This window comes from Podarcis muralis, chromosome 7 (genome assembly GCF_964188315.1).
Source record: "Podarcis muralis chromosome 7, rPodMur119.hap1.1, whole genome shotgun sequence".
Lineage (NCBI taxonomy): Eukaryota > Metazoa > Chordata > Lepidosauria > Squamata > Lacertidae > Podarcis > Podarcis muralis.
In genome coordinates, this window is record NC_135661.1 from 82,236,386 (window position 1) to 82,248,991 (window position 12,606).

General features: G+C 50.0%; 1 protein-coding gene across 3 annotated transcripts in view; it reads left to right on the top strand.

Annotated features, from left to right (window-relative positions):
- Nucleotides 1–12,606, top strand: part of NECTIN2 (nectin cell adhesion molecule 2) — a 99,908-nt gene that overhangs the window by 45,441 nt on the left and 41,861 nt on the right. For all 3 annotated transcript variants that reach the window (XM_028742225.2, XM_028742228.2, XM_028742226.2), the window contains exons 2-4: nt 5,225–5,578; nt 9,248–9,541; nt 10,605–10,722. In XM_028742225.2, coding sequence (XP_028598058.2) covers nt 5,225–5,578; nt 9,248–9,541; nt 10,605–10,722 — 766 coding nt within the window. The remainder of the gene's footprint in view (nt 1–5,224; nt 5,579–9,247; nt 9,542–10,604; nt 10,723–12,606) is intronic.

Below are 12,606 nucleotides of genomic sequence, written 5' to 3' on the forward strand. Positions count from 1 at the left end.
CCTGGCTGTGTTGGGAAAAGTTTGAGAGACTTTTTTTAAAAAAAAATCTCTATCCCATCCTTCCTCCGCCAGGAGCTGGGCTGCTGCTTAATAAATTAGCCTCTTGGAGACTTGAGCAACCCCGTTCTAAAGGGAGGATGGGACAGGATTCTTGGCAAGGTTAGGATATTTCCACTCCTGGAAAGAACAACGGTGCTTTTAAGAGTGTTTGTTGCGATTATTTCTTCAGTGTCTAATGCTTGTAGTGATGTTATCAGCACAGTTCCGTCCTCCCTCCTCCTCTCTTTATAACATTAATTTTCAAGTAAAGGAATCTGTGCGTTTGGCATGCAAACCTAGACTGTTGTGAAATGAACCTCTGTTTTGACAAAGTAATAATCATAAATAAATAAAAATAAAAATGTGCACTCCACCACCGAGACCATTCCATTGTAACTATCCGACCTCCCAAAATTTCAACACCTCTTGCGATGGTTTGACCCCTTTCCGTTTTAACAGTACAAATTCTACAAACACCTTCCATATCTCCTCAAAATAATTTCTCCTGCGTATTCCCCATCTTACCTTAACGGCGCATGTTAAATTATCGTTACTAGCTTATATGCCACACCTCTTTATACCATTCTTCCATTTTATATTCACCTTGCCGTTTCCACTTCCTAGCTCTCATAATTCGTGCAGCTGTCAATAAATTTGTGAGCAAATCCTTCGCAGGCTGGGAACCTTCCACCCCATCGTAGATTGATAATAACGCTACCTCTGGACTTGCAGTTGGGAAACGAGCCTTTTTGAGTGCGAAGAACTCTCAAGCTGGGCAAAATGTTGGCCCATTTCCTGCACATGTGGGCCCAGTGCGTGTGGTTCTGCCAGAGACAGCTGCTGCTGCAGCACCACCTTCTTCTGGAAGGGCGAGTCAAGTCCGCCCAACTTGTCTGGCTTTCCATTGCAACCCCATGATTAAGAGGTGGCTATCAGATATTACTCACAGATTTTTTTTATGCGGTGCGCAAAGTGCTTTTGGGTTGGTTGGGTGGATGTGGCAGCTGTTTGGCGCGGGCCTCTGTCACATGGGCATGAGACGCTGAGCAATGCTCTGGCATGCGTTGCCCTGGCATTGAATGTGACTGTTCCTGTGGCCACATAATGACCAGAGGCGATATTCAGTGGTACCTCGGGTTACATACGCTTCAGGTTACATACACTTCAAGTTACAGACTCTGCTAACCCAGAAATAGTACCTCGGGTTAAGAACTTTGCTTCAGGATGAGAACAGAAATCGTGCAGCGGCGGCACAGCGGCAGCAGGAGGCCCCATTAGCTAAAATGGTGCTTCAGGTTAAGAACAGTTTCAGGTTAAGAACGGACCTCCGGAACGAATTAAGTACTTAACCCGAGGTAACACTGTAATGGCATTACTTTCAGCCAGGAACAGATCCTCCATGCCCATTTGAGCCTTTAGCCTCCCCTGATGATGAGGACAAACCTGGAGTTAGTGTCAGAAGTAGGAATCACGTGTCAGAGAAGTTTAACTCTTTATTCAAGAAACGAAAACAGCACAGGCCTAGAGCTCTTCTCAGGAGGTCTCGCCCCAATGAGGCAGTTGCGAGGACTGAAGGTCCTTGACTTCCCACAGCTGCCTAAGTCTCCAAGGTTCACCCACCAAGCAATCTGAGATTTTGCCTGTGTGCCACTAGTCTCTCCTCTGCTCTTTTCACTTCTCTGTGTGTTCTGCGAGACCAGAGGAAGGGGAGCTGGTCGCAGCAGGAGGGGGAGACTCCCTGGATTCTCCAGCAGTCGGCCTCATCTCTGTCTCCTGCCTCCCCTCCTCTCCAGCTGGGGCTGATGGGAGTTGTAGTCCAAAACGCAAGGAGGGCATCAGGTTGGGATAGACTACTTGAGACAGATTGCAGAATCCAGATTTTCTTGGAGCATAATTTTTTTGTTCTGTTTTGCTGTATCTTTTTAAAAAAGCAATTATACCCCACTGATGGGGGTTGCAGTCCAAAAAATACCAGAAGGGCACCGCGTTGGGGGAAGCTGGTCGAAAGTACAGTCATACCTCGGGTTACAGACGCTTCAGGTTGTGTTTTTTCGGGTTACGGACAGCCGAATCCCGGAAGTACCGGAACAGGTTACTTCCGGGTTTCGGCGGTCGCGCATGCGCAGAAGCGTCGAATCGCAACCTGCGCATGCGCAGACATGCTGCTGCGGGTTGCGAACGTGCATCCCACACGGATCACGTTCGCAACCTGAGTGTCCACTGTATATGAACCAGCCAAACTTGGAATTTTTCCCTTGCATAATTTTACTTTGGGGAAAGGGGAAAGGAACTAAAATCCAATTCCTTTCCTCCAAAATTATGCACAGCCCCACTCCCTTCTGAGGCTTTTGCACAGGCACGACCTACATGCTCCCAGGCTCTGTCTTGCAGCCATGAGGCCTCTTTTATCACTTCAAACTAAGACTTGAAATCCTTGGAGCTGAATCCTGCACCTGATACCACATTTGCTCTTTTTCTCCCTCTCTTTGCTGCTGAGCTCTGCTTGTTCTGCATTATGCAGCAGTATTTCACTGTAGGCAGAACCACAAGCCAGTCTGCAGATGCCGAAGCTTCTCCTCCATCTGTTTGCCCATCAGCTTGCTGCTCCCCCTTCCCGGGGACCGCCTGAAATCTGCATCACCGCTTCTCCTTCCCCTCTAGATAATGGCAGGAAGGCGTTGGGCTTCCTTTATTGCATTGTCAATTTTCACATGCTTCCCAGATGGCGAGGAAACCCCCGGTTCGAATCTCGTCTCCGCTAGTCACTCACCAAGGAGGCGTTAGGCGAGGCTCTCAGCCCGAGTTGCCACTCTCTGCAGCAGAGGGAATATGGTGCAAAGACTGGGAAACCTGTGAGTTTACAGGTGTTGCTGGACTCCCAACTCCCATCATCCCTCACCGTGGGCCATGCTGGCAGGTGCTGATGGGAGTGGGACTATGGTTACCAGATTTTTTTCAGTGAATCCAGGGACACTTTTTTTTTTTAAGCTGAGTAGCAACAGGGAGTCAGTAGTGGGGATGGTGAGGCAAAAGACCCTGGGCCCAAGCACACATGCATATTGTATAAAGGTGCAAAGCCCTTCGTTCGCACCCTGCGAAACATAAATGTGCAGTTTTTAAAAAAAACTGGGCAACGGTGCGCCATGCGCCTGTGACTCCCAAGCCTTCCCCGATCTCCTTCCCCCTTTGTTTTGACAGATCAGGGGAGGCTTGGAAATCACGGGCGGACGGCCGTTGCCCAGGAGGGGCCAGCCTGGTAGTGCAGTTGGCTCTGGCTGGCTTCAGGAGCTGCTTGCTGCTGTGGCGCAGGAAAAATGGTGGGTGCCACGGCAGAGAGCAGCAAGCAGCTCCTAAAGCCAGCCAGAACCAACTGTGCTAACATAGAATCATAGAATCATAGAGTTGGAAGAGACCACAAGGGCCATCGAGTCCAACCCCCTGCCAAGCAGGAAACACCATCAGAGCACTCCTGACATATGGTTGTCAAGCCTCTGCTTAAAGACCTCCAAAGAAGGAGACTCCACCACACTCCTTGGCAGCAAATTCCACTGTCGAACAGCTCTTACTGTCAGGAAGTTCTTCCTAATGTTTAGGTGGAATCTTCTTTCTTGTAGTTTGGATCCATTGCTCCGTGTCCGCTTCTCTGGAGCAGCAGAAAACAACCTTTCTCCCTCCTCTATGTGACATCCTTTTATATATTTGAACATGGCTATCATATCACCCCTTAACCTCCTCTTCTCCAGGCTAAACATGCCCAGCTCCCTTAGCCGTTCCTCATAAGGCATCGTTTCCAGGCCTTTGACCATTTTGGTTGGCCTCCTCTGGACACGTTCCAGTTTGTCAGTGTCCTTCTTGAATTGTGGTGCCCAGATCTGAACACAGTACTCCAGGTGAGGTCTGACCAGAGCAGAATACAGTGGCACTATTACTTCCCTTGATCTAGATGCTATACTCCTATTGATGCAGCCCAGAATTGCATTGGCTTTTTTAGCTGCCGCGTCACACTGTTGGCTCATGTCAAGTTTGTGGTCAACCAAGACTCCTAGATCCTTTTCACATGTACTGCTCTCAAGCCAGGTGTCACCCATCTTGTATTTGTGCCTCTCATTTTTTTTGCCCAAGTGCAATACTTTACATTTCTCCCTGTTAAAATTCATCTTGTTTGTTTTGGCCTAGTTATCTAATCTGTCAAGGTTGTTTTGAAGTGTGAACAGACTGGTTCTGGACTGCTGAGGCTGCCACGGCCACGTTTCCCGGGAACAGATTTGCAAATCTGGGGACGTTCCGGGGACGGAATTTGTCCGGGGACAGAATTGCAAATCGCGTACTGTTCCCAGGAACCGGGGACGTCTGGTAACCCTAAGTTGGACTCCCAGCAATATCTGGTTCCCCATCCCTGCCTAACAAAGCTGTAACTAGACAATGCAATGTGAGCAGACACTTTAAACGTCTGAAAGGTATGCAAGCCAGGTTATCTGTGTCCAGATAGGGGTGTAGCTGGGCTGCTAGATGGCCACTTGGGCTTCCAGTGACAGAACTGGATTCAAGAGAAACCCACCCTGCTCCAAGCTGCAAATGTGATCCTTTGGGGACGGGGAATTGCAGCTCCTTCCACAGCTGGCCGGACACACCTTATCTGAGTTCAAGAGCCTCTTACTAACAGAATTTCTGTCTCATATGCACTGGGCTTCAGCTTCTTTAGTTCTCATTCGTTACCATGATATTATTTATTTATTTTATTTCTATACCGCCCTATACCTGAAGGTTTCATGGATTGGCAGGAGGCAAGAGAGCGGTGGGAGGCACCAGCTAGGGAACCCCCAAGGGAAGAAGGCTCAGAGCCCGGGTGGTGTTGGTGGGACGACGCTGAGTGGTCAGAGGGAGAAGACTGGGAGGAGGTGGTGTCGGAAGCTGAAGAGGTAACAGGGTTTAGTGAGCAGGAAGAGTCTGTGGCAGAGAGCAGTCCAGAATTAGAGGCAGAAGAGGAAGCTGGAAAGGAGTAGGGGCCAAGAGGCATAGATGAGTCCTGCTGCTGCAACCAGCTCCCTTCCCCAAGGTCTCCCAGAACCCAAAGAGGTGTGAAGAGGGAGGAGCAAAGAGACTATCAAGGCAAGGGGATGTTCGCCAGCCTGCTTTAAAACTGTGGCTGGGCCCGTTACTTAACTAGCCGTTTCCCTTCTTTCAGCTGCCATCACCCAGAGGGTGAAAGTCCTGGATGAGGTCACGGGCTACCTGGGGCAGGAAGTCACCCTGCCGTGCACCTTTGTGCCGACGGGCAACGAGATCAAGGTCAGCCAGGTCACCTGGATGCAGGAAGCCGCGGGCAGGAAGCAGAATGTGGCCGTCTTCCACCCGGACCATGAGCCCAGCTACCCGTTGGAGACGGAGCGCGGGCGGCTCCGCTTCAAGACCCAGACCCTGGAGGACGCTACGCTGATCATCGGCCCCCTGCGCATGGCCGACGAGGGCACCTACTTCTGCGAGTTCGCTACATACCCCTCGGGCAACGAAGGCGGCATCACCAACCTGGTCGTACTGGGTAAGGGCAAACCCATCTGCAGAAAGGCGAATGTGGGACCCCCTGTTACGAACCGCGCTTGGTGAGGCTGCAGCCCCCTGCAGCTGATCAGGCTACCCTGGGGTGAGAGAGAACACATCCCACCAGGGGAGCTTCCATGCCTGTTTAAGCTGGAGGTGGAGAGCCTGTGATCCTTGGGGTGCTGTTGGACTCCAACTCCCATCAGCCACAGCCAACAAGGGTCAGCAGTGAGGGATGATGGGAGTTGCAGTCCGGCAACATCGGGGCGGCCACAGATTCCCCACCCTTGGCAAACAGCCCAATTCTACGCTGCCCTGGATATTTTCAGTGGGAAGATGGTATAAAAATGTCTTAAATGGTAGAAAGAACTTAAACTCATCTTACTTAGCATCTACAGTCGTACCTTGGTTCGCGAACGACTTGTGAGTCAAACGTTTGGGCTCCCGAACGCCGCAAACCTGGAAGTGAGTGTTCCGGTTTGTGAATGTTCTTTGGAACCTGAACGTCCGACGCGGCTTCCGATTGGCTGCAGAAACTTCCTGCAGCCAACTGAAGCTTCCTGCAGCCAATCGGAAGCTGTGCCTTGGTTTCTGAACGTTTTGGAAGCCAAATGGACTTCTGGAACGGATTCCGTTTGACGTCCGAGGTACGACTGTACACGGGATGTTTGGTGAGTTCAGAGTTTGCAATGGGCTGCTTCCTTCTGCATGCCTTTCCCCCTGTAAGGAAGTTTAGTCCTGGACAGGGGTCAATCAGCGAGCTTTGTGACTTAAGCAGGGATCTAGCCCAGAGCCTCCCCCTTCGTTAGGCTCCTAGCCCAACCCTCTAACCACCACACTGAAGAATATTCTGGGTGATGTTGTGCAGGGTGCTGGTTAGGCCTGTGGAGTCGTGCTCCCCCCCCCCCCCGATCTGTCCTTCCCAGAACTAGGAAGTAGGACTCTGGCTCATTCTGCCTGTTATTTTGGGAGATGCAAATTGCCTGCATCTGGCAGTATTCTGACGGGAGGGGAATCTGCACATTTTTAAATTGCTTCCTCGGGGCCATTTCTGAAACGAGCCTCTTAAACGCTTTCCCCGGCTCGCGCGCCCCTGTGTTGCGAGGTAGCGCCGTGTCCCGATTCCTCGAATTAATTACGGCCAATTCGTTGTAATGTTCCGCAACCAGGGAGCGTGATAACAGCGGTAATAAGTCCCTACCTAATAGGCTGCTTTGCAGCAGGGAGAAAAAACAAACAAACCCAAAAGGGCTTTGGGCAACAGAGACCCAACAGGGCTTCGTGCTCAAATTACTGCAGTTTTCTTGCATGGCTCAGCAATAAAGTCGCTGGACTGTCATTTAGGACTCTCTTTGCCTTTAATCTGAGCATGGACGGACCTCCTGGGGGTGGGGGATTCCCACTCCCCCCATCTTTTCTACCTTGAGGTCTCATTAGATTGAGAGCTCCTTGGATGACCTATCTCTGAGGGGTTTTTCCTTTTAAAAAGCAAGGACTGTGTGTTCTGTGATTTCTGCGGCAGCGCAGTGTGGAGCTGGGTGACAAATCCTGCTTACAAAAGCTCTTGGTTTGCATTTTTAAAAGACTGGGGTGGGGGTACGTTTTTGTAGATGCTGCAGCCTCAAAATCTACGTGGAGGCATAAAGCTGACGGTGGTTCGAGGTGGCAGAATACAGTGGTACCTCAGGTTACAGAAGCTTCAGGTTACAGACTCCGCTAACCCAGAAATAGTACCTCAGGTTAATAACTTTTTGCTTTAGGATGAGAACAGAAATCGTGTGGCGGCAGCAGCGGGAGGCCCTATTAGCTAAAGTGGTACCTCAGGTTAAGAATGGACCTCCAGAATGAATTACCGCATTTTTTGCTCTATAAGACGCACCAGACCATAAGACGCACCTAGTTTTTGGAGGAGGAAAACAAGAAAAAAAATATATTCTGAATCTCAGAAGCCAGAACAACAAGAGGGATCACCGCGCAGTGAAAGCAGTGATCCCTCTTGCTGTTCTGTCTTCTGGGATAGCTGCTCAGCCTGCATTCACCCCATAAGACGCACACACATTTCCCCTTACTTTTTAGGAGGGAAAAAGTGAGAGCAAAAAATACGGTAAGTTCTTAACCCGAGGTACCACTGTAATGGGATATTTTTTGGAGGGGGGGTTGTGGGGGCTTTATTGCCTTGCCCCTCCTCGTGAGTAGCAAGATCAGAATAAGTTATGCCAATTAGAGTGCTGAACTGTATATACAGTCGTACCTTGGAAGGCTAATGGAATCCGTTCCGGAAGTACATTTCGACTTCCAAAATGTTCGGAAACCAGAGCATGGCAGGAAGCTCCGGAAGTTGCGGAAGCCCTGTCGGATGTTCAGCTTCCAAAAATAGTTCGCAAACCAGAGCACTCACTTCCAGGTTTGCCGGTGTTCAGGAGCCAAAACATCCGAGAACTAAGCTCTTTGACTTCCAAGGTATGACTGCATAAAGGCTTCATAATTCTAATGTTCTAGTGCAGGAATCTGCACAGCTATAAACCAGGCATGCGTGCTTTCTGCCTGGAGCACTGAAGAGTCCTTTTTTTTTTTTTAATTAGCCTTTAAAGATTGTGGAGATTCTAGCCCCTGTGATGATGGGGAAACCTTGGGAACTTGCGCCAATCAGACCATGGGTAGATCTGCATAACTTTCCCCGCTCACACAGATTTCTCCTGCCAGCGTTATCTTTACCGGAAGAAGAGAAATCCAAACTAATTTAATCACTTTAGAGCCAGGAGTGGCAGCGTAACAGCTTGAAAGTGTTGCGGTGGAGTAGCTGGCGAACACTGAGGAAATGACCCTCAATTGCAGGGAATCTACAGGTAGCGGCAGTTCTTCCGATGCAATAGCTAAGGTCCGAAATGTGGCCGGAACGGAGGTTTCATGTTTACTCGATGCAAATAGGCCTTAATAGAGGGCACGCTTTTGAACTGAGCAAAGGGTGATGAGAGCCAGCAACAGCAGCTCCTCCCCTTGATCTGCGCCAATCAGGACGTGGGAAAAGACTCTTTCAAATCCCTTTCTCCCGTATGAATAGCAGAAGCCTTGACAGAGCCGTCCTATTATTAGGCAGTTCATTGCGTTTCCAGGCACAGGCAAAGGGCGCTTCAATTCTGTCTCCCTTGCACGCAAGCAGGCGTCTAGATGGAGAACAATTAACTTCGGAGTCACTCCTTTTATTAACCCTGTTTACTGCACTACGCCAGTTCGTACAGTCAAATCAACAGGGAGAGCTTTTTTTAAAAATCATTTTTATTGTGTTACCATTGTCTACCACCATTGTCTACCACTCCGAGGTCACCCAGTGAGCTTCAGGGCTGAGTGGGGATTCGAACCCTGCTCTCCCAGGTCCTAGTCCATCACTCTAACCATTTCGCCACCGTTTTCTTCAGCTGTGGGGGGAAGGAGTGCATGTTTCAACCTTCCTACACTGAGGAGAACCCGCTCCCCCCCCCCAAAAAAAAACTCCCAGTTGGCGGAGAAGATTTGATCCCTGACACGCTAGCTTTCTATGTGGAGGGAAGTTTTTTTCCGCCACCAGGGAGTTTCAAACACATGCACTCAGATTTCTTTCTCCCCGCAATTCAAAAGTGGCACAGTCCAGCCCTCCGCTCTGTTTCACCCCAAACCTCTGCCTCTCTTCCAGCCAAGCCCACAAACACGGCCGAAGCCCAGGAGGTCAAGGCTAGCAACCTCGAACTCCCTGTGGCTGTCTGCATCTCCGACCGGGGGAAGCCGCCGGCCCGCATCACGTGGCAGTCGGGGCTGAACGGCAACGCCACCGTCTCGGAGGTGACCAACGCGGACGGCACCGTCACCGTCACCAGCTACTACCGCATGGTGCCCACCAAGGAAGCCAACGGGCAGCGCATCACCTGCATTGTAGAGCACAAGACGCAACCACAGCCAGAGGCTCTTCCGGTGGTGCTTTCGATATTGTGTGAGTGGTGCGGCCTGGCTTTGGGGTTGGAGGTGGCTAGGGTCTTGAGGTGGGCTCCTGCGGAGGAAAACGCTCAGAGAGCCCAGGAGAAGTTGACTGTACACCCCACCCCTTTCATTTAAAGGCCGTTCTCCGTCCCCTTCCATCAAAACCCCTGGGAACTGCAGTTTAAAGGGGCCGGGAATTGTAGCTCTTGTGAGGAGTAACCTATGGCTCCCAGGGTTCTTTTTTCTGGAGGGGGTGCAGAATGTGCTTTAAATGTTTGGTGTGTACACAGCCTTCGCTTCTCTGCTCTTATTTCCTGGCCCTGGAAAAACTTACAATCCTATACTTTTAGTCAGGCATAGGCAAACTCCGGCCCTCCAGATGTTTGAGACTACAATTCCCATCATCCCTAGCTAACAGGACCAGTGGTCAGGGATCATGGGAATTGTAGTCCCAAACACCTGGAGGGCCGGAGTTTGCCTATGCCTGCTTTTAGTGGCCTGGGATGTGGAAGGGAAGGTGAATGAGGATTGGTCTTTGAATGCTGAACAATCTTGGAAATTATTTTTGTCATTATTCGCTACCACCCTGAGATTGGGGGTGGGAGCAGTTGAAGTAAGGCATCACTTTGCAAGCTGCGGGAAACTAGGATGCCTGGGTTCCATCCCTAGCTTTGGGTAGCGGAGTGGCGCCTAGTGGTTGGAGCACAAGTTTGGAGGCACGTTGAAGGGGGTAGGGGAATGATACCTGGAGGGTGTGTTTTGTATCCCACCTTTTCTCCCCAAGCTGCCCAGAGCTGCAAACCCGCAGGTGATGCAACCATTTAAAACACCCAAAGGCAATTCTGATGCAGGAGTAGATTGGGAAAGAGCTATAGCTAATAAAAGGCTCTTTGGGAGGTGAAAAAACTGAGAAAAGGACCTGGGGAGATAGCAGATGCTGTTCCAGGCAGAGCTTGTGGGGATATTCGCAGGAAGGCAATGTTGGCTGGGAGAGAAAGAAGAAGCAGGGGTTTGTGCGTCTTCTCAGTGCCCGCCGCCAAAAAGACGGGAGTATCCTATCTGGTTTCTCCTTGCAGATCCTCCTGAGGTCACCATAGAGGGATATGACGACAACTGGTATTTGAGCCGCAATGAGGCCATGCTCAAATGCACCGCCAAGGGGAACCCTCCGCCCACCGAGTTCATCTGGAGCACGTGAGTCCGAAACCTCTTTCTTTCTCTCTTCCCTCCCACCACCAGCCAGTAAACACGGCCCCCCCATAAGTGTACCCTTCTGCGGAGGCATTCACCTGAAGCCGGCCAATTAGGACTTCTGCACTTTGATGAGCTTTGAAGTGCATCCCTGCACTTACTCTGGAGTGGTGCTGATGAAAGGCTTTTCCGTGTGCCGCAGTTCCTGATTTCAAGAGGGAGGATCTGCACTGAGTGACCCTTACGTTCTTCCTGCACTGTTTGGGACGTTCAGAATTTGAAAGTCTGCACAGGAGGGTCATCTCAGCTCCCCAGATGTTTTGAACCACATGTTTTGGGCCCCACCCAGCACAACCACCAGCAGGTTAGGGGGTGAAGGGAATTGTGATCCAAAGCTGGAGAAGGCTTCTTTAGAAGATGCCCAGTGAGTGATGGCTTCCCGCCCTCCCCCCAGGCTTCACTTCTGTGTCCACGAGAACTAGAAACTTGCCGCTTTTTGTTTTTCAATGCGAGCTGTTCCTGGCAATGACATCTACAGTGGTTTCCTTAGTTCTCAAACTTAATCCGTTCTGGAAGTCCGTTCCAAAACCAAAGCGTTCCAAAACCAAGGCGCGCTTTCCCATAGAAAGTAATGCAAAATGGATTAATCGGTTCCAGACTTTTGAAAACAACCCCTAAAACAGCCATTTAACATGATTTTTACTCTCTAATGAGACCATTGATGCATGCAATGAAAGCAATAAACAATGCACGGCAGTCACACTGTCAGTCAATCAGTAGCTGAACTGGGTTCCACGCAGCCACAAAAACGAAACAAAAAGAGCCGCAAAAACAAAAACGCAAACTAAATAGCAAAAACAGACAGACCTCAGTGTAACACTCCAAACGGAAGCGTGGCACTCAAAATGGAAGCGTAAAACTCAAAACGGAGCACATTCGGTTTCCAAAATAAGTTCACAAACCGGAACACTTACTTCCGGGTTTGCAGTGTTTGGGTTCCATGATGTTTGAGTACCAAGGCGTTTGAGAACCAAGGTACCACTGTATTTTATGATAGGCCTGAATAGCTTGTGACCCACTAAGCAAAACGCAGCCATGAATGGAAGCCTATTGTTGGCCTTGAGAGACAATGGAGCGCACCTCCGGGGGTGAAGTCTTAACTGCTGCATTTTGCAGTAGCAAAGTGACCTCCCCGGGGTGCAAGCCTGGGCAGTGTGTATGGGGGTCCTGGGCTGCCTAGATGACAAGACCCCACTCTTGGCCTTTTTGATGTGGTCCAAAGGAAGGCAGAGCAATACAGTGGCACCTCAGGTTAAGTACTTAATTCGTTCCGGAGATCCGTTCTTAACCTGAAACTATACTTAACCTGAAGCACCACTTTAGCTAATGGGGCCTACTGCTGCCGCCGTGCCACAGGAGCACAATTTCTGTTCTTATCCAGAAGCAAAGTTCTTAACCTGAAGCACTATTTCTGGGTTAGCGGAGTCTGTAACCTAAAGCGTATGTAACCCGAGGTACCACAGTACATTTGGCATTGGCTTGGGTGTAAGAGTTCTGGAAGGAGGCGTGCAAGGCACCATCCAACCATCTTAGGAACTCCACTCCGGATTTGTGTAGGGTTTACTCCTCAGCCGGAGGTTTAGGATCAGAGTTTTCCTTCTTCTAGATGAGCTTACCTTCCCAGGTTGACCAGCCCCATCTGCCCCTAGGAATATTATTATTATTATCATTAATTTGAAAAACCACCAGGGGTTTTCGGCCTGCCTCGGGCTGCAAGAAGACAAAAACATTTTCAAAATGTGTGGGATTGGTGGCTTTCTTTCAGTTCAGTGGGTTGAAGGTTGCACAGTCTGCTCCAAAGAACTCGTAGGCTGTGTTAAGCCTCTT